Source organism: Polyodon spathula, chromosome 21 (genome assembly GCF_017654505.1).
Source record: "Polyodon spathula isolate WHYD16114869_AA chromosome 21, ASM1765450v1, whole genome shotgun sequence".
Lineage (NCBI taxonomy): Eukaryota > Metazoa > Chordata > Actinopteri > Acipenseriformes > Polyodontidae > Polyodon > Polyodon spathula.
This window is the reverse complement of record NC_054554.1, coordinates 3,052,860-3,073,043: the sequence shown is the minus strand read 5'-3', so window position 1 is coordinate 3,073,043 and position 20,184 is coordinate 3,052,860. Positions and strand designations below refer to the sequence as shown.

Genomic DNA, 20,184 nt, shown 5'->3' with positions numbered 1-20,184 from the left:
AAATGCAAACCTTGAGTTTAAACGTTATAATAGGGTATTATGGCATAGGTATGACATGTTTAAATCACTGTGTATTCTGATTTCAGCCTTTTAACTAAAAGTACACCATAGGGCAAAGGTTACACATACAGTAGAAGGTTCTGGCTAAAAGGTATTAAATATGTTGTCTTTAAAAACAATACATGATTTTCTTTTAATAGAATAAGAGTTTATACTATAATTAATGTAATGTATTTTTTCAAGCAAGTATTCTACATTCTACTAAATGAATCGATATGAATTACTTAACATGTGGTTCACAGGTTCAATCTTTTTTTTTTTTTTTTTGGATTAATATATTAATTTTGCCTGCTCTAGTTTTATGCAGTACTATTCATGTACGTGTATATAAATGTAAAAATATTTTGTGACTGCTGCGGTCATGATGTAAAATGAGAGGTGTGTTTTCGGGGTGTGTACCGGGTGATGTAAGCGGGGTGGGAGGGAATACCCCCAAAGCTCTCAGCATGAATGCTCTGTGCCGAACCCGAAGAGATGTGTGAGCAGGCTGCCCGTTACTGCAGAGACGGCGTCCACAAGCTGCTCAGCAAAGAACAGTCCAAACTCCGGTCTCAGAGCAGCGAGACAGAGACGGCAGCGCAGACAGGCAGCGGCGGAGCTCAGCTCGGTGGAATAGACGGGCTAGTCCGCTGGATAGTCACCAAGATGAGCGACAACAAAAACCTCTCTTCCCGGGAATTCCTCAAGGAGGAGTCGGCGGTTGCACGGGAGAAGTTCTTCAACCCGGAGCCACGGAAAGGCATCTCTGTTATATTGGATGTAGGTATCCTTTTCGTGCATGTGTGCTATAGTACAGCCTTACTGTAGTCTACTGGCATGGAACACGCACCCATTCTCATTGCTGCATTCTTGCGTAAAGAAAGAATGTACTGCAAGTTTTGTATAGTTTTTGGACTGTTACATAGTAGAGTAGTCGGTGTTTTAATGATGTTTCACAGTGCTTAGCATCAAGTTCATTGTGAAGATGGGACAGCATGGCAGCTGAAGTCGTTTGATGATTGTATATTATTTCGATTTGATAATATATCGGACTGGTTGAAATTACAACGTCATAGTTAAAAGCGCGACTTTTTGTGAAAGAAAAGATTTAAAACAAACTACGAAAACAAGAAGCTGTCTAAAGAAGTTAAGCTGCGAAACGTTTTGTTTTATAATTTTTTTAGGAACGATAGAATAAGACGTGCTTTAATACAGACATTTAGTTTTTTTTAATAGCTGTGTGATGGAAAACCGACGTGAAAACTGTCTTATTCTAGGATGAAGTTTTAAAGATTGTCCTGTACCCGAGTTTAAATGCAGGTAAAGCATTTATGATATTTTAAAAACATAAATAAAATGCATTATTTTTCCGGGTGAAGAATGAAACATAAACGCATTAGATTTATTCTATAAATGACAACTTCAACGAACATGAGTTAAGATGCTACGATACCGCAGCGGACCTTTGCATGGACCCTAGTTCAGATCTAGACTAGTGTTTCTCTTTGTCGACAGCGGTATTTTGTGAAAATGTAAAGAACAATATTGATTTCACTAGATACTGTAAATGCAAACAGCGTTATTGATATTTTAATACATATAATGGACACCCGTGCTGGAATTACCTTACAGAAATCACATTCGTAAATACTACTACCACTACTACTACTACTACTACTAATAATAATAATAATAATAATAATAATAATAATAATAATAATAATAATAAGTCCCTGGTTTAGGAAAACATCTATAACGGTACAGTATATTTTAAAATATGCGGCGTTGTTAGTTTTTTGTTTTGTTTTGTTTTTAAGCCCAGCTGAACCGATCAAGGCACTTTAATAGAGAACAATGTTAATGCTACAACTCATTAATATTTGTTATATTCATATTCATGCTGCACAAAAAAATTTCCAGACATTTTATCCATAACTTTAAACACTCATCACAACAAGATTAATTATTAAAAGGAACTGTATTACATTTAGTAAACTTTTTTTTTTTTTTTTTAACTCAGCACAGTATTTATTATTTGTATTGCCGCAGCACACAGAGGATGAACACTGTAGGGCATGTCACAGTAAGAAATATATTTTTAAAAAGACAGATGTTGCAAACAGAAAGGCAGCTGTTGCCTGTTGCTGCACAAAACAACTTCTAATAGAAGTACCCATTTCCCTTCCTCTAAACGCAAGGCCAGTACAATATAAATACTGTATTTGTCTTTCTTCCGCCACGATGTTAAACTGCCAGTAGACCAGAAGCAGTCTGTTAGGGGTTTCTTAGCAGCAGTAAGTAGGATTTGTACTGGTAATAAACCCCTCATAACAGCTGCACCCAGTAGATGTTCTACTGGCTCTGGCCACTGAAAAATAACAGCAAACAGTGGCAATGCGGTTCATAGTGAAATGTGTTGTTAGAAATACTATGAAGGTGATACATAGCTATATAGACATTTGGAAACAGGAATGCACATCTGTGCATTTGTATATTAACATTATATATATATATATATATATATATATATATATATATATATAGATATTAATATATATATATATATTATATAGCTCCTTGTAGCAGAGCTCTTCTTGTAGCAGAGGGAGATTTCCTTGATCAATGAAATGCCTGTGATCAATATTTGGCTTGGCTTTGCTATACTGTTAATGATTGATCAGAAAATGTTGAGGTTATGCAATATGTACTCCTGCTTCCATTTATGTATTCATAGCTGCATCCATCAATATTGCTGATTGAGGTCTGCATTTTTTCCCCATTCTTTATACTAATCTTGGAATAGACACAGTATATGCATTTACTCTGCTTCCTGGTATAGATACTGTATAAAGACATTTGTTCACATGCTGTGTATTGTATTTTTAACACATCAGGTAATAATGGAACCTTCATGGGTATTTTTTTAAATATATTTATTGGTATTACTTTGAATGGTCTACCCGTACATTAGTGAGAAGCAGGATATTATTATTATTATTATTATTATTATATTATTATTATTATTATATATTTTGATTGCGTTCATTTGAAATTCTCAATGCAATAATTGCTGTCTGTTAAAATGAATTTGAATGATCATTATTGTCCTAATTAGACCTTGCAGGGATCCAATATTTCCTTCTTTTAATTGTTGTTTCCCAGCAACAGTATTTTTAGCAGGCAATAAAGAAATATCTGCAGAAAAAAAAAACTACAGTAGATAAGTTTTATCTTAATATGCATTTGCATAAGCTGTGATCATTTTTCTTATTGTGTGACTACCCAGCTTGCTAATTACAATCCATATTGCATATTTTAATGAAAATCGTGGAGAGAGTCGAGCAGGTGATTCACATTCTCATCTCAGGGTCTGTCTTTGTCCAACAGGCCGGGTTGGGGGGGGGGGGGGGGGGGGGGGGGGGGGGATCTGCCAGGACCCTCGTTCTGGAGCAAGACGGTCCTTGGTCGACGTTTCTTACAATCCTGCACAGCGCTGTCTTTGAGTCTTATATAAAAGAAACTAACCTGCATAAACCCAAGAAAAGAATCCAACAGAAGAGAAGGCGCACCAGTGATAATACGAGGACATGGATTGTAAAGTATTGATTAGCAATCAGCTAATCAATAACATGTTGGCAGTTACTGTAAGACAGGGGTCACACATGACCTGCATTACCTTACTGAACCAATTAGCCTTCTTTCCAGGTCCTAATCAGTTGCTATTAAATTATGCTTATAAAACCTGGACTTTGAGGATCAGATTTGTGACCCCTTCTTCAATAAGATTTCCTGGCTGTGCACACCTGTCTAGATTGTAGATGCAAAGATAAAACCGTGCTGCGGTGCAAGGAAATAAAAAGAATGCAAAGACCTCAAGGCTCCCTGCCCCGCCCCCTCCCCAGCGCTGGTCCTTCCCTCCTGCCTCCTGCCTGCTACTCAGCTGTTTCTGTAACCCTGGGAGTGCTGGAGCAAGTGGGGGAGGGGAGGTGCTGCTGGTTCATCTAATATTTATTTAGAACTGCACATCGAGCGCTACTGAATAACAACTTCAGATGGCTGATGTGTTTATTATGCTGTTTTAACCTCGGAGGAATAGATGCAAGTGATTTTTTTTTCTATATTAGCCTACCTTTTCAATGTCATGCGTGCAGTTTTTTCAATTTCAAATAAGCACTGAAGAAATGCATGTTTTTGCAAATGTATTGCACTGCAGGCGCATGCATAAAGGCACGCATACTATGCATTTCTGTGCACTGTGTGCATAGCTATATAAATAAAATATCCTACGTGAATATGCAGGGAGTGAGGTAGCAGTGGCCCCCTTTCATTTCATTCAAATCGCCGCAGTGTTTTTCTCTCTCGCTCTCAAACGGTACAGTGTTTTGAAGTGCTATCGAACAGTACGGCAGGAACATGCTGAGCGTTTGGATGGAAATCTCAAAGAGATCAGCCCTGCTAGTTTATTTGAGAACACAAAGAACATTTGTGTGTTCATTCTATATCTGTGCAGGGTTGGAAATAAGAGTCCTATTGCATAGCAATTTCACCCATTCCAGGTTTTACTACGAGCTTGATTAGCCAAAGTGCATGGGTAACAAGCTCAGGGGTGTCTTATTAAACCTATAGTAAAACCAGGAATGGTTCAAACTACCATAAGATGGGAGTCTTATTTTTGTCCCTGCTGTAGTTTGACTCCTGGCCAGAGGTTAAATAGGTTCTTGCTCAGGATGACTGCCCGGTGCTTCTTATTGAGAGATCACTCCCCCCCCAGCCGTTCTGCTACATGACTTGCATCTGCTTGTGTTAGTCTGAGCACTGAATGAGACGTTAACAAGCTGGACCCGCTGGCGCTCGGCCACTTACTGCCAAACTGACAGTAGAGCTGCATCTGTGTACCGTACACGCACACACAGAATAAAAAAGAAACAAGATTGGTGACAACCACCACATATGTTAAATAGGTGGTGTAGCACATCTCAGTTTGTTGAATGTTAAAAACATGAAAAGATGACTGTTGATAGTTTCAAATTAAAGACAGTGCTTACTTGCCAAGGCTTTGAAGTCAATTTCTTTCCTCTAGCCATAGCAGCATTATCACTGGCTCCCCTTTCCTTGTGCTCAAGTGGAGGAGGAGGCAGCAAGGTTCCAGGACTGAAGTTCATGAATTGCTTAACATGGGCACCCTTTGTCCACTTGTAAATGTGCAGATCCAGCTTGACGGTGAAAGGACAATGTTAATTAAACCACTCCTAGCTGTTGAAATTCTCTCTTTTTTTTTTTTTTTCTTCCAGGCCAACAAGGTTTCATCAGTACCATTTAAGCACAGATGCAGTTACATGTGCAATGATTTCTGTCTGAATGTCTTAAAGACAATAAAACAGAAACAGGGTGGTTGATAAGAGATGCGGTGCCCCATATTCGTAACTGTTTTAATGTGTGTGTGTTTTTTTTCTCCAGAAACCTGTTTATTATATACAGACAGTTTCCTCATGTGGACAGTGAACAAGTATCTGTGCTGTTCTTTAGCAGTGTGCACACAAAGCTGAAAGGCTGAATGCAGTATTAAGGACACTAAGGAATTCTATTCTAGTGTAAAGCTGTCCCTGATTGCGGAACACAGCAGCTTCAGTGTGACATGCTGATTGTGTCAGTGCTCCCTGGTACCGCATCAGGGACATGCTGACAACTTGGATCCAGTTCTGATGTCTCTGTGTTCTGTTTGTGTCATTTCAGATATTCCGAAGAGCAGATAAAAATGGTAAGTGTGTGGCATCTCGTTTGGGTTCTGAAGTGGGCTAGTTCATTTATAGCCGTTTGTATGAATTCAAAACTGTCTTGCTTACTTTTCTAGTGCTATGTACAGCATCTGCACACACACACACACACGCATACATATATGTGAGATGAAATTGTTACACAATAAGTAACTGACTGATATCTAACTGACATCAGCCAGATGACCCTTACCTTCACACTTAACATATTCACAGCCCTAGTCTGCAGAGTTCTAGTCGTACTGTAAATCTGAATTAATGATAATATCGGACAGCTTGGGGCATGGAGATGAGTAAGAATGAGAACGCTAAACACCACGGCAAGTCAATCACTTAGTCTTCAGATTAGCTGTGCTAGATAGAGCTGAGCTTCCGCAGAACGCTCTCTTCATTAGCTGTGCTAGATTGAGCTGAGTTTCTGCAGAACGCTCTCTTCATGTATTTCTAGGCTGATGGGGTAATGAGTAGAATGCTTTTCAGCTTTTTCAACACTCAACCATGAAATCTGAGTAGGACTCAAGAAACCTTAGTTTTGGAAGGCAAGATGTTTCAACAGTCTTTTATAACACTAATATATATATATAATATATATATATATATATATATATATATATATATATATATATATATTTATATATATATATAATATTACGACAGTGCATGTTTATTTTATAATGCATGCATTATTTTTTAAAATAGTTTACTAGAACAAGTGTTGGTACAGTGTTTGTTTGTGTTTAATTAAACGATGTGCAAGGGTTAAATTAATAATGGCAGTTTCCATTTGCCTTAAGTCATCCTTGTGGTATTTTAAATCTGCATTGCTTCACGTTACGGGTAAAACAGATCGCATCTCCTCTGATACTTCATTTTGTGGTCTGTGCAGGGTGCTGTACGGCACAGGGTGTTTCTGTACATCTTCTCAAAGAGGATGGGGGTTTTGTTCCGTGTTGAAAGTATATTTTAGGATAATTATTTAGCATTGAAAACTGACAGCAAATGAGTGTCCTTATACCACCTTAATTAGTATTGCCCGGCTTTAAGCTTGAACATTCTTCTGCAATTAGTTATTTGTTTGAAATTAAACACTTTAGCAATGGTTCTGAAGACAGGAATGATGAGGCCACTTCGTTCATTTACAACTAGCTCAGAGAAGAATCTGGCTGATTGCTCTCGGAATAAGTGTACACTGAGCACTTGATTTTCAAAGAGATGTATGTTTGTCTCTTTGACACCACAGCCACAAAACCATTCCCGGGGATTATTTATACTGTGCAAATGGACTGGGAAGAATAATAAAAAAAAACTGATTACCTAAGCTTCCGACAACTTATTGGAGAAGAGTTTCTCGTTTCCATATGGAACAGGATTTAGAACGTGCTGAATTTGTTATTCGGCGTCTTCTGTGTTTATTATTCTGCTGTTCAGTTGTCTGCTTTTTAAACTTTCTGGTAATGAGAGCTGGAGCCTGCCAGCGCATCACAAGCGAATAATTGGACTGGATTGCACTGAAGTGGAAACATGAAGATCCAGCGTCCGTTTATAGAAAATTAGACTAAGTGCAATGTGCTGTTTCCAGGATTAACCAGCCTAATTTACTGCACATTTGCACAGTAATGAGCAGAGCATCATGCTGGTTATCAGGCCCACGCAGCTCACCCAGGCTTGCATTGCGAGGTGTGCTGTGTTCTTTAAAAACAAGAAGGAAACAGAGAGGACAAGACTTGAAAGAGGTGTGAAATGGGGGGGGGGGGGGGGGGGGGGGGGGTTACTAGGTGAGGTCCCACCACAAGGGTCAGAGCTTGGATCCTCGTTGTTCCTCGTTTATATAAATGACACACACTGCAGGATTCTTAAACCAAACCAGGGGAGCAGTGGACTCAGAGACTGTAGCCAGGCTAATTCAAAGGGATTTGGATCTTTCCTGTAATTGGACAGAGTTGTGGCACATTCGTTTCAATGTTAAGAAATGAAAGGTATCGCATGGAAGGAGTAAACCTCAGTTGTGTAGCACAGACTGCGAGGACGCCTCATCACCTCACAGCTGGTTGTACAAGGTTGTCCTGGAAGACAACTTGCTTCCTTCTGCTCTGACAATGTTCCCCAACTCTGAGGATTGGTTTTTCCAGCAGGACAATGCTCCATGCCACATAGCCAGGTCAATCAAGGTGTGGATGGAGGACCACCAGATCAAGACCCTGTCATGGCCAGCCCAATCTCCAGACCTGAACCCCTTTGAAAACCTCTGGAATGTGATCAAGAGGAAGATGGATGGTCACAAGCCATCAAACAAAGCTGAGCTGCTTGAATTTTTGCGCCAGGAGTGGCATGAAGTCACCCAACATCAGTGTGAAAGACTGGTGGAGAGCATGCCAAGATGCATGAAAGCTGTGATTGAAAATCAGAGTTATTCCACCAAATATTGATTTCTGAACTCTTCCTAAGTTAAAACATTAGTATTGTGTTGTTTAAAAATGAATATGAACTTATTTTCTTTGCATTATTTGAGGTCTGACAACACTGCATCTTTTTTGTTATTTTGACCAGTTGTCATTTTCTGCAAATAAATGCTCTAAATGACAATATTTTTATTTGGAATTTGGGAGAAATGTTGTCAGTAGTTTATAGAATAAAACAAAAATGTTCATTTTACCCAAACACATACCTATAAATAGTAAAACCAGAGAAACTGATAATTTTGCAGTGGTCTCTTAATTTTTTCCAGACCTGTATATAGGTCTATCATCTTATAGTCTTTTATTTGTCATACTCTTTCTGTGCTTGACTTTACAGAAAGACTACCTTAGGATAAATTAAATAGCTTCATTGCCTTTTACTAAATAAAGTGGACATAGATTCACTAATAATTAGGTTTCATTAGATTTGTGCTCAATACTAGAGTGGTCTGCGGTTTTGAGTGGAGCAGATCTGTAAACAGGTCTTAAGTGTTCTAAGAGTAAATGGAACTGAGTGTAGAATACATATGCATGTCAAAGGACTGTTACAAACAAATGACACTGTGATCCAGTAGAAATAACAGTTGCCAAGAACTGGTGAGACTGGAAAGGACAGTGTCTGTTTTATTTTATTATAGAATGATTGCTCAGGCTGGGCGGGCAGGTTGAGAAACCAACACCTTCTTTACAAGCCTGTCCCAAGAGAGCCGGCAAGTCTTTTCTCCTGCTGGTGAATGAATCAGATCTGGGGCTGACACTAGTACCAGTAATACCCTTTGTAGGGTCCCCTTTCCTCGCAGTATGTGATGTTTTATAATCTACGCCTTTCAAGGGTGTCTCATATTGCAACGTAAATTGTTTGATTTGGGTGTCCTTTACCGTAATGTACCCCCCCTACCGCCTGCCCCAGCACAAACTCGAGCAAGCTAGATAACATTCCAGTAATCCCCAGAAGAGATATAAAACTGGGATTTGTGTTTCTCCTGGCCTGGAGTATAATAAGATGTGCCAAGCTGTCCAAATGCATTTCAAACAGAGCAGATACAGTAATCTGCACTACACAGCTTGTACCACCTGTTACAGATATTGGGAGGTATACTTGCTGTATACAGCAATTCAACACACTGATGCACAATGCCAGTTAATGGCCAGAGATCATTAGCAGAACCCAACCATTCCTTCCTGTGTGTGTGCTGTGCTGTCCCTGTATTAAACAATGCAACAGGATTGAATTAGTTTAATATGGTGATGTTATCTCACAGAGGTTCTGGCGGATAAACCCACTTGTATAATAAGGGTCACCCTTCATGCAGCTTTTTATACGGTGAATCACACCAAAGCATAACAAAAGCATTCGGCTGCAAAATAATGACGAGAGAGAGAGAGAGAGAGAGAGAGAGAGAGAGAGAGAGAGAGAGAGAGAGAGAGAGAGAGAGAGAGAGAGAGAGAGAGAGAGAGAGAGAGAGAGAAGCCTCATCCTGAATCTCGTTATGCTGGAGAGCTCCTTGCTGGAACGCTGCGGACGAGCTGTTAAAATACTTACAGATGATTCAAAGCGTGATGATTGGGATTAGAAGCAGGAAAGTTTGATGGAAATTGAGATAACATCTTGAAACGTTTTTTTTTTTTTTTTCCATTAAGGCATTGTCTGTGTCGTGCCAGAATGAAAATAAGTCTAGTTAATGCTTTGGCTGCCTGTAAAAGTTTGTGTATAGAGGCATTAAAAAGGTTATTGGCAAGGTCCTGCTAAAAGTATATATATAATCTGCAAGGCCCTATGTGCTGTGGAGCTCACCTGAGCTCACCAGGTAGTTTGGGACAGTTCAGGCTTTTCAACTCGCATTCTGGTACTGTTTACCTGTCTGGGGTACCTGTCGCTTGTCTACCCTTACGATTTTACCATCATTGAGGAGTTTGGTGCCTAGTCATACAGTTGCATTCAGACTGGTGATCACATTGATTAAGGTGATGTCATTTGAGGGGGGTAATATGTGGGTCATTCCGGAGCTGTTCAGTTCTGGGATACATGTGCTTTTGTGTTCTCAGCACCTTGAAATTCCAGAGAGTGCACGGAGCTGCTCACAAGCTGCTTTGTGTATGTTGACAAGCAGTCATGAGTATTTATGAGGATCCTAGAGCTTCAAAAGCAGGTCCCTGAGGCGCTGAGTAACCCTTTCGAGATGGTTATTATTGAGGTAGGCTGACCTTGAAAGCGTGACCGGTGTTTGCTGTTCTGAAAGCTCCCGAACATCTTTCCCCGTTTTTTTTTTTTTTTTTTTTTTTGGTGTCAGAAGCTTAGCGTTTTCCGAAATGTCAACTTCAGTGGCTTTTCTGTCTTGGTGGTATTTGAAACTCTCTGACACAGGAAGCGAAGCTGCTGCCTTGATCTCTCAGATCAGACTTTAACGTTTCCTTAGGTAAGGTAGTCCCAAGATTTGAGTGGTCTGTGATTAACAGAGGTGTGCTGATACTTTTCATTGACATGCATTGTCAGTTTACAGATTTTTTCTTTTGTAAATACCAAGTACAACGATCAGTGCACCCCTAGTGGTAAATATTTGGTATGCATAAACAAACTACAGTGGCTTTGAAATGTCCAATGGTGTAAACCTAACACACTTAAGACTATTGCTTACCACTGCTGAACCCTGTTAGTCCTGGAAGGACATCGAGGTAACGCCTTATCTTGGCTTAATAGGTTATTGTGTGCCGTCAGAAATCACATTGGAACCTCATGGGACTCCTAGGTCCCAGTCTGAGGTAGAGTAGAAATATATGTAAATGTACCAACCTACTACAGGACCATGATTGGAAGGTAAACCAGCCCTGGAATCAGGAGATGATGTCAAACACATTGTGCAAACATGGTTCCCAGACCCAGCTCTGATTTAGCTGCAATGTTGTGACAGCTCCGCCCTATCTCTCCGTGGCTCACTGCCTGTCCTCCTGCCTCGCAGTTAAGTGGTTGGAATCCTCGGCTCTATCCACTTCGACAGGTGGAGTGTAGAGAGAGCCATGTTGGTCAACTCTATAGAGGGGGCGGGGTCTGGACCAGCCTCAGTTATTGCTCTGTACATGCTGGTTCTCGTAAGTTGAGAATGTTAACAGGAGAAAGAGTCGTTATTATATTTGTTTTTATCAATTCAACTTTTTTTTCATAGCTCATTGAAAAATAAGCTGTAAAAAACAAAAAATAATGTTGAGGTTCTGAGAACCCAATGGAACCCCTTAGACGATAACAGAACAAAAGACATGTGAGAGAAATGCAGTGACAAGCTTGCAATATTAATTGAGCTCGCCACCCACCTCAACAATAACGATGGTGCCTCTTACATTATTTGTGTGTCAGCCCTGCTCTGACACAACAAAGATGGCATGGTAGACGGCAGGCACATAGAAACAGAAATGGACTTTGACTTGCGCATGGTGAGCACTTTACCCAGCTGAGTGGTGGGGAAAGATATTTCTTCTGTTGACAGTTCGAGGACAAACATCTTCTGTTTCCGCATTTCTGAAAACATTGTCCAGTGTGACTAATACTGTAACCGATGTCACATTGGAAATAAACAGATTAGCGATCTGTGAGTTCTGGCAAAGCATGTACACAGGCGCTTCAGGGTACAGTAGCTACCTGCAAACACACTTCAAGTGATACTGCAGACATATCAGTCCTGAGTATCCTACGAGAGGTGCCTCACTGACACAACTGTCGAGTGCCACATTTCCACTGTCCGCTGCCCCCAATCACCTGACAGCATCGTCAGCAACCGAAGCTAATCCTTTCCCTTCACAGAGGCCTTGAGTAGCTGCTTCGAAGGAGCAATCAATGCTCCAGGAAAGAGCTGTCTTCAGAAGAGCGTTCTTTTTCTCGGGTAAGATTAGCAGAACAGTGGGCTGAAGATTGGCAAACCGTCAACACATATCCCCTCACACACGTTCCCAGACAATTATTCCTTTATCAGTTCAGTTATATACATGCCCTGAGGCTAATCTGTATAGACAGTAACAGCAACCCTGGAAAAAAAAAATAGTCAATCGCGTCAAAATGTCTTACTGCAGCACAAAATCTGTTGAGATGAAAGAAGAGAGATTGCCTGGACTTCAGCCACATCTCATGTCAGTTAAGCAGTCCTTTCTTTTTTTACAAACTCAGCACTAGGATGGCAGGTCCTGGGATGTTTATCAACTCAAACAACAGGGGAGCTGGAAGGCAGTGGCATCCAGGTGGAGAGGGGATCACTCTCAGTGCGGTGTTGCTGTAACCAGTTTTTACTGGGAGCCAGTTGTATTCTAGGACAACTTTACAGGGTTATATTGCAGCGGCATTCAAGCATAACTAGACAGAGTATACTGGAAGTGAAGGGAGGTACACTTGGATGGGATCTCCTAGCCCATTCGCTGAAGTGTTTGTCTGCTTGTGTTTGTTCCTTATAGGCGTGCCTCAGAATGTGTGGTTAGGATCAGTAAGCAGTGACGCAAAGGTGCCTGAGATCTGCTATGGCTGAGCGGTGTGAAGGCTAATCGGTTGTGAGGATTTGAATAATAGCTATTAGAGTATGTGATCTCTCTCTCTCTCTCTCTCTCTCTCTCTCTCTCTCTCTCTCTCTCTCTCTCTCTCTCTCTCTCTCTCATTAGACTATGCTGATTTCTTTTGTTTTTATGATGAGAGCTGTACTGTACGACTGTCTCTGCCGGCCATTATGCTGTGCTGTTTGTTAGGGTGCCATTTAGGTGTGAGATAATTGGTGTTTTCACTGTGCTTTTATGGTGCGGAAGAGTACACCACTTCTCTGTGTATTCTCAGCATAATTGCTATGCTGCTTGTAATTAAACAAAAGAAAATCATTACAAACAATAAAACCAAAAAGAAACTCTGTATTACTGGCCTCCGATCATTAGCGTTTGTTTTTGGTTTTATTGGTATTGGCCCATTGTGTCCATGTGATTGCATTCTGTAACATAAAACAAAAGCACCTTCAAATGCCTCATCATAAAACCATCTAAATAGCTTGTAAATTATGCATAAATTTGCTCTAAGAGGTGAACATTATATATAAGGGATGTAACTCATGGCCACTCTATCATCATACACAGTGTGAGTTATATTTGGAAGTTCACGGTAATGCAGTCTAACAGGGTGGAGGCTGGGCACGAACCAGCACTGAAAGCAAGCGTCTAAACTGCTATGCAAAAAAGAGCCGCTGCTCATCTGCATTCGTGGTTTTAGAGCTTTTAACATCATCTCACCAACAGGGGGCATAATCCGTAACGCCCGTGTGTCACACAACACTGCCCATTACAGCAGCGTACTGTAGGTTCAATGATTTCATACCTCCGGCCAGGGTTTGCTTTGGTTAGATACACTTCTGGGGGCTGGAAAAAGTTTGCACGCGGTTTTCCAGAATAAAAATATTTATTCATGCTGCATGTCTAAACTGATGCATGACTTCAGAGTTGCGCAAATAATTGGCATTCGCTATAGAAACCTCAACAGATAAACAATTAGGGAAGCGTTAGAAAATGGACAGACTGAAATTTGATTGAAGCCAGTCAAGAGCTCTAAAGGTTAGGGGAATTTAAGACAAAGCTAATTTTCAAGTGATTGATGTAAATGGTCAAATTAGCATTTCTTGCAATCCTTTTAAGCTTTGCCTTGACTGGATATCATTTTGTTTGTCAGTTCTGTATTGAAACCCATTGTTTCTGCGCTGATGACGGCTGTATTCATTTTCTTAACCCCGATGCTCGTGGACTCTCTCAAGGGAGAACGTGTTCCCCAGCTGTCTGGTTATCTGTTTTGAAATGGAAGTCTAGTAAAGCTGGAATCCCATCAATCTGACCTGTAGTGCAGTGGAATGAGCAAGGTCTCAAATTATGTTGATAGAAACATCATAGCAAACTCTATTTTCATTTGACGACACAATGTTTGATAACGTAGCAAAGTTAATAAAAAAAAAGACCTTTTATAATGCAGCAGTCTGGAGCTGTCTCAATAAGAATGCTAGTGTAATGGTGTTATGGGACAAACGGGAGCCAGTTTTGCACTTGCTTGGTCTTTTGACCCCCTTCCGACAACTTTGTTCCTGTCATTAACAAACCAGCTGATTCCCCTTTTGACTGACATGTTTGACCCAGGAGACACTACAGGAAGTGCAAACAGATACCCCGAGAAAAGGACAAACAAACAGAGAACTTGTCTTAACCTAAAGTAGTACCAAATGTTTTAAAATGAAAACACATGTGTTTCTTTCAAAACGGCACTTTCTTTTTTTTACCTATGTAGCAAATGGAAATGTATATAGCAGGTAATAATAGTGGCAGCTACAATCATATTAAATATTATAGAAAGCAACTGGTTGGTTACTGAACAGGAAAACGGGATGTCATCGCTGACGAGTCAATGCTGGAAAAAATGAAATCTCCTAATTTTGCAAAATTTTGCCTGAGCAGTTTCCTGGTGGCAGTTGTATAGCAGGTTTACTTTAGTCGAAACCGCGGTGCTTTCTTTGGTCTGGTGTGATTGGGGAAAATATGCTGTAGCTGTCAATGGCTTTTGACTGCATCTAATGGGATTTTCACACTGAAGCGTGTTTCTAAAATTCTCCTTATTTAAACACCTCAAAGGTTAACCAGCAAGTTTCCCTCTTCAATTCGCCTGTGATCAGACCTTTTCCATTCTCGAAGAGCTCAGAAGTCGATGTCTCTTCTGGGGAGCGGTGGAAATGTCTTCTTCGCTGGGATGTTCCAGGACTTCATTGCCGTGTGAGGAGCACATTGTTAACACATAATACCAGAGCTCTCAGGAAGAGCCCCTCTTTAGTGAAGAAAAATGCAGACTGGAGCAAAATGACTTCAGAGAGATGTGCAGGGCAAGTAATATCAGGGGTGAAGAAAAGAAAAGAAAGGTTTACATTAGCAGTTAAGAAACACACTTATGATGAATGTACAGAGGTAATAGACACCCGTGTTGTGTTGGGAGTTGCAAATGAGGGGGCATTGAAACACAGGTTACTATGACGACAACAGTAAAAATCAAAGGAAAGTGTGAAAGGAAAAATGCAATTATTCAAACCCGAGGGCTTAGAACTGAGAGTTCTTTTTTATATTTAAAGAAAAGTGACAATTAAACCCATGCGCATATACAGTGGCAGTATTTCTACTTTAGCCTGTTGAGCACATTAAAATCCTAGTGAAACTTACCGTCTCTAAACACATTATGAATACAACAACACAGCATTAACAGTAAGCCTTATGTTCATTACAGGTTTAAACAGAGGGGCTTGTGATTCTAACCAAAGAGAAACACGTTGATAGCACCCAGGTCAAACTGAGGCTTAAACTTCATTGTAACTGTAACTCAATAGAATTTCATTATCTACCCAGCCTGGAAAAGAAAGTGCCCTTAATTGATTACCTCCCATGATCTTTGTAGAATCGGATTCTTCATTGGAAGAGGTTTAAATCTAATGAATTATAGCCAGTTCAGTAAATGTTGTATAGTATTTCAGATGTCGTGCAAGCACTGTATAGATGGGTACAGTATGCAGTGCAGTATTTCACTGTATCCATTTTGACACAGGGTAGACTCACTCACTTACACACAAACTCGCCACCATGAAACTATAGCTGTAAACTGGGTCAGCTCACTATACGTATCAGATACCTAGGATGTACTGGGGAGATGAAAATGGATTTATTCTCTTCCTGAGAGGGCTGACTGCATCCTCTGCTACTCAATAATTGAAACTGGCCTTAATATTAAAAAAAAAAAAAAAAAAAAAAAAGCAATCTGGTTCTGGGATCCGTGCATGTATAAGCTGTCACTCGCTGTCGTTAGCCTGTTGTCAGTTTAATTGGAGCGTGGCGATGTTCTCTCTTAATCAGGAGGTTAGCTTGGAGAAGAGACCCCTTTCCACTTTGCTGCTGCGAAGATTGCTTTCAAAAAAGCTGTGGTGCGAGCTTGAGAAAGTGACAGTAGCCTGCTCATAACTACAGCAGCAGTACACCAGAGAGATTATACAAGGGTAGTACAGTTAGTCCTTGGGTCAAGGTGAACAGGCATCCAGAAAGTACAATAGGTGCTAAAAGCATCTTGTGTGCATCTTCCTACTCATAGCGTGAGATCAGACCTGATTCAGTAATATATTCTGCTCCACTGCTTGAGCACTGAGAGAGTATCTGTTTGCAAACAAGCAAAGCCTGCCCGAGAGATAACTTCGAAGGAAAACAGAAACAAGAAACCACAACAGCTCGCTGCTTCGTAAACCATGACTAAGTGTTCCCCATCCCTTTCCTTAGAGCAACCCTAACCATGCAGGAGTGCAAAGGCAGCAACATGTTACCAACTGGAGCCTGGAGCTCCTTGAACACGTCTGGAATGCTGTGGATTCTCTTGTCTTTCATTTTTCTTATTCTCAAGCCCCGGGGCCATGCACAGCTTTTGCTCTTCAGAAAGCATTTTTCAGTAAATTATTCACGGACTGAAGACATAAAAGCATCGGTAATGCCTCACTTGTGGATATGATTGACAGGCCTGAATATTTCTATATATATTATATATATATATATATATATATATATATATATATATATATATATATATATTATATTTATATAATTTGACGTGTATGGAATTTCACAAACACAGTAAAATGGTCTTCCCTACCAGAAGGGATATGCTTTATAGATACAACGTGCTAGAATCTACTGTGCAGGCAGGCAGGCAGGCAGGCAGGCAGGCAGGCTCACAGGCAGGCAGACTCGCAGGCAAGCAGGCAGGGTGGCAGGCAGGCAGACTCGCAGGCAGGCAGGCAGGGTGGCAGGCAGGCAGGCAGGCTCACAGGCAGGCAGGACTCGCAGGCAGGCAGGCAGGCTCACAGGCAGGCAGACTCGCAGGCAGGCAGGCAGGGTGGCAGGCAGGCAGGCAGGCTCGCAGGCAGGCAGGGACGTTGTGTTTGGTGCGTGGGAGGTCACTTGCTTGGAACGCCACCACCCAGCACTGGTTAAAAGTATATATAATATAAAAATCAACATGAAACCACACATATTAAAGGTTTGTGTCATTTTACCAGAAGGGATATGCTTTATAGATACAACGTGCTAGAAACTACTGTGAAGGCAGGCTCGCAGGCAGGCAGGCTCACAGGCAGGCAGGCTCACAGGCAGGCAGACTCGCAGGCAAGCAGGCAGGGTGGCAGGCAGGCAGACTCGCAGGCAGGCAGACAGACTCGCAGGCAGACAGGCTCGCAGGCAGGCAGACTCGCAGGCAGGCAGGGACGTTGTGTTTGGTGCGTGGGAGGTCACTTGCTTGGAACGCCACCACCTGGCACTTTTTAAAAGTGCAGCAGTTGCTAGGCAACAAGTGGGACTGCTGACCAAGTCTCCCCGGGGAATAAAAAATAATTCTAGGTGTCTAACCAGGCAGTCAAACAAGTTTCTAAATCCCTTCTAATCGAATTACACTTTTTTCTCTTAATTTCTCTTAGATTTTCAGAATTTGCACATTGTTGAAAGATGTTATCTGTGTTGGTAATGGTCGTTTGTTACTTAGTGTCAGGTAGATATTTGGCATATCTAATAAAGGCACAGCATATTTGATCTTGGGTGCAAGCCTGTGCAAGGTGGAACTACTGTAAGGACGCCAGTGTTAATGTGACCACTAGGGGTGCTCTCTGGTAATTTCTTCCCCACTTGAATCAGCGAGTTATCAGTTTTCCCAAATACGTATGCTGAAACTTGCCCTGTGTGTGTGTGTGTGTGTGTGTGTGTATATCTGTGGTGCCCTGCGATGGACTGGTGTCCTATCCAGGGTGTAGTGTGCCCTGTGTCTGCCAGGTTAGAGTCCGGATGTAAAGGATTAAGCTGTTGATGATGATGGATGGATGAAAAAAATAACACTGTAAAAAAAAAATATATAAATATAATATAATATATATATATATATAAATATATATATTATATATATATCATAGAAATTGCGCTTCACACTTCTTATGCTTGCTGTCTCACCTGCAGCCTACACTGATGTAGCTGCCTCTGTCAGGGCTGCAAACTAGCCACTTAGGACTGTGAGAGGAGAGGGAGTCCACCTCTGTTGTGTTCTATTTGATAGTGGTCTTGATGGTCTCCTGCAGCAGAACCAGACTGCAATGTGCTGTAATCATCCCTAGTAGCAATAGTGATAGTAACCATCAGCTTTATCCTAAATCTTGGAGTTATCTAAGCTGACCTGGAGCCTTGAGCACTGCTGACTGGACTAGTTCAGGTCGTGTGTCTAGATTAATGTTGCTTGGAATATAAAATGGGGTATCAGTCTTTTGTGTTTTACTGCGACACATACAAATGTCCAGGAGTCCATCAAAAAGCAATTGGATCATTGCTGCAGTCGCTCAAATTAGCTGTCAAACCTTCCAGCTATTGCAAATGTAGCTATTGGAAATTGCCAACCAATCCTTTGACTAAATACTCGTATTGATCTTTATTGGTGATCACAACTTGTCAGATTGTTAGCAGTCAATCAACTGTACTTAATTGTCTTTCATCTTTGTAAAATATAATAAAAAATATATATACTGTATAAATAAATAAATATTATTTACCAGATTTCTGTTGTCCAGTCTATAATAAAAAAAAGGCTATAATAGTCATTCTCAGTCATCGTCATTCTCTCCCTTCCAGATGATGGGAAGCTGTCCTTGGATGAGTTCCAGGCCTTCTTCTCTGACGGGACTCTCAACGAGGAGGAACTGGAGAAGCTGTTCCACTCGATAGACTCGGACAACACCAAGTAAGAGTTTGTTTGAGATATATTTTATAAATACATACCCTACACTATATTGTGTTCCCCAAAGGTCTTTTGTGTGTGTGTGTATGTGTGTGTGTGTGTGTGTATACACACATCATATTTGATACTTTAGGAGGACTTTCCATTGACTGCAATACATTTTAAAACCTATGGTTTGGTAGGAGAGGTGATATTGATTCTGGGCCACCTTGGGGGAATCTAACGATATGCTGTGGGCTTAAACATTGGTAATGTCATTCCCACAGATTCCCTGCATCATATTGTTCCCCCCAAAGATCTTTTGCAGCTAAATCTATGTATATATTAGGGCTGTCACTCAATTACAGTTTTTAAACGGTTCATTTATGGGCATTAGGCATTCGATTGAAAATTGATTCGTAACCAAATAGAATACGGTGTCTCCATGGTCTGATGACATTTTGATTTGAAATATTACTTCACAGTTCTCAATATAATTCTCAATAACGGTCTCTATAATAAACAATATCATGCGAAATTTAGCTATTCATATACCGCTTAACCTGCCATATTTATGTCCTGAATCTGTTCACTCATGATTGGACAGCTGCAAAACCATGGCAGATTTTTGACATTCCCATTGGTTAAACTCCCAAGACCTTCAACGGAAACGGAGAATACCTTCAGGTTTATGTTCCGCTTCTGCTAGCTCATGATTGGACACCTCCATAAAAAGGAGCAGATCTTTGACTCTCCCATTGGTTAAACTTACTCAAGACCTTCAACTTTCAGCCTGATCATTTAAATAATATACTTAATTGAGTAGAGTTCTGAAACCTAGGATGGGTGTCAGGGATAACTTCAAGTCCTGTCTTCGGTTTAAAGTTTTTTGAATTTGCGTTTTGATTATTTCAGTAATAATCTAAGTGTGCAGGTACTCGGTTGGAAAATTAAGTGCTGTCTGTCGGTAGGTTCAAAGGGAAGCCCTCTTCGGTAGATTTTTAATAAAACCAAGGCAACGGTACCGTCATCCCTGAGTGGGAGGTAAGAGGGTAAACATTCGCAGTCTGGATTGCAAAGCAATGCAACCTCGCCTCCTCTCCCCTTGTGAGATGAGTTACACTGCCAGGAAAAGCATGGCCAAGGGTTTGAC

The 20,184-nt window shown here is 40.8% G+C and overlaps 1 protein-coding gene across 2 annotated transcripts in view; it reads left to right on the top strand.

The window, feature by feature from the left end:
- The first annotated feature begins 507 nt into the window (after nucleotides 1-507).
- LOC121296136 (N-terminal EF-hand calcium-binding protein 2-like) overlaps nucleotides 508-20,184 on the top strand; it is a 63,469-nt gene continuing 43,792 nt past the window's right edge. The window contains exons 1-3 of one of the 2 annotated variants that reach the window (XM_041221374.1): nucleotides 508-819; nucleotides 5,773-5,797; nucleotides 18,947-19,055. In XM_041221374.1, coding sequence (XP_041077308.1) covers nucleotides 511-819; nucleotides 5,773-5,797; nucleotides 18,947-19,055 — 443 coding nt within the window. In that variant the 5' untranslated portion in view covers nucleotides 508-510. The remainder of the gene's footprint in view (nucleotides 820-5,772; nucleotides 5,798-18,946; nucleotides 19,056-20,184) is intronic. The other variant, XM_041221375.1, reaches the window with a different exon arrangement.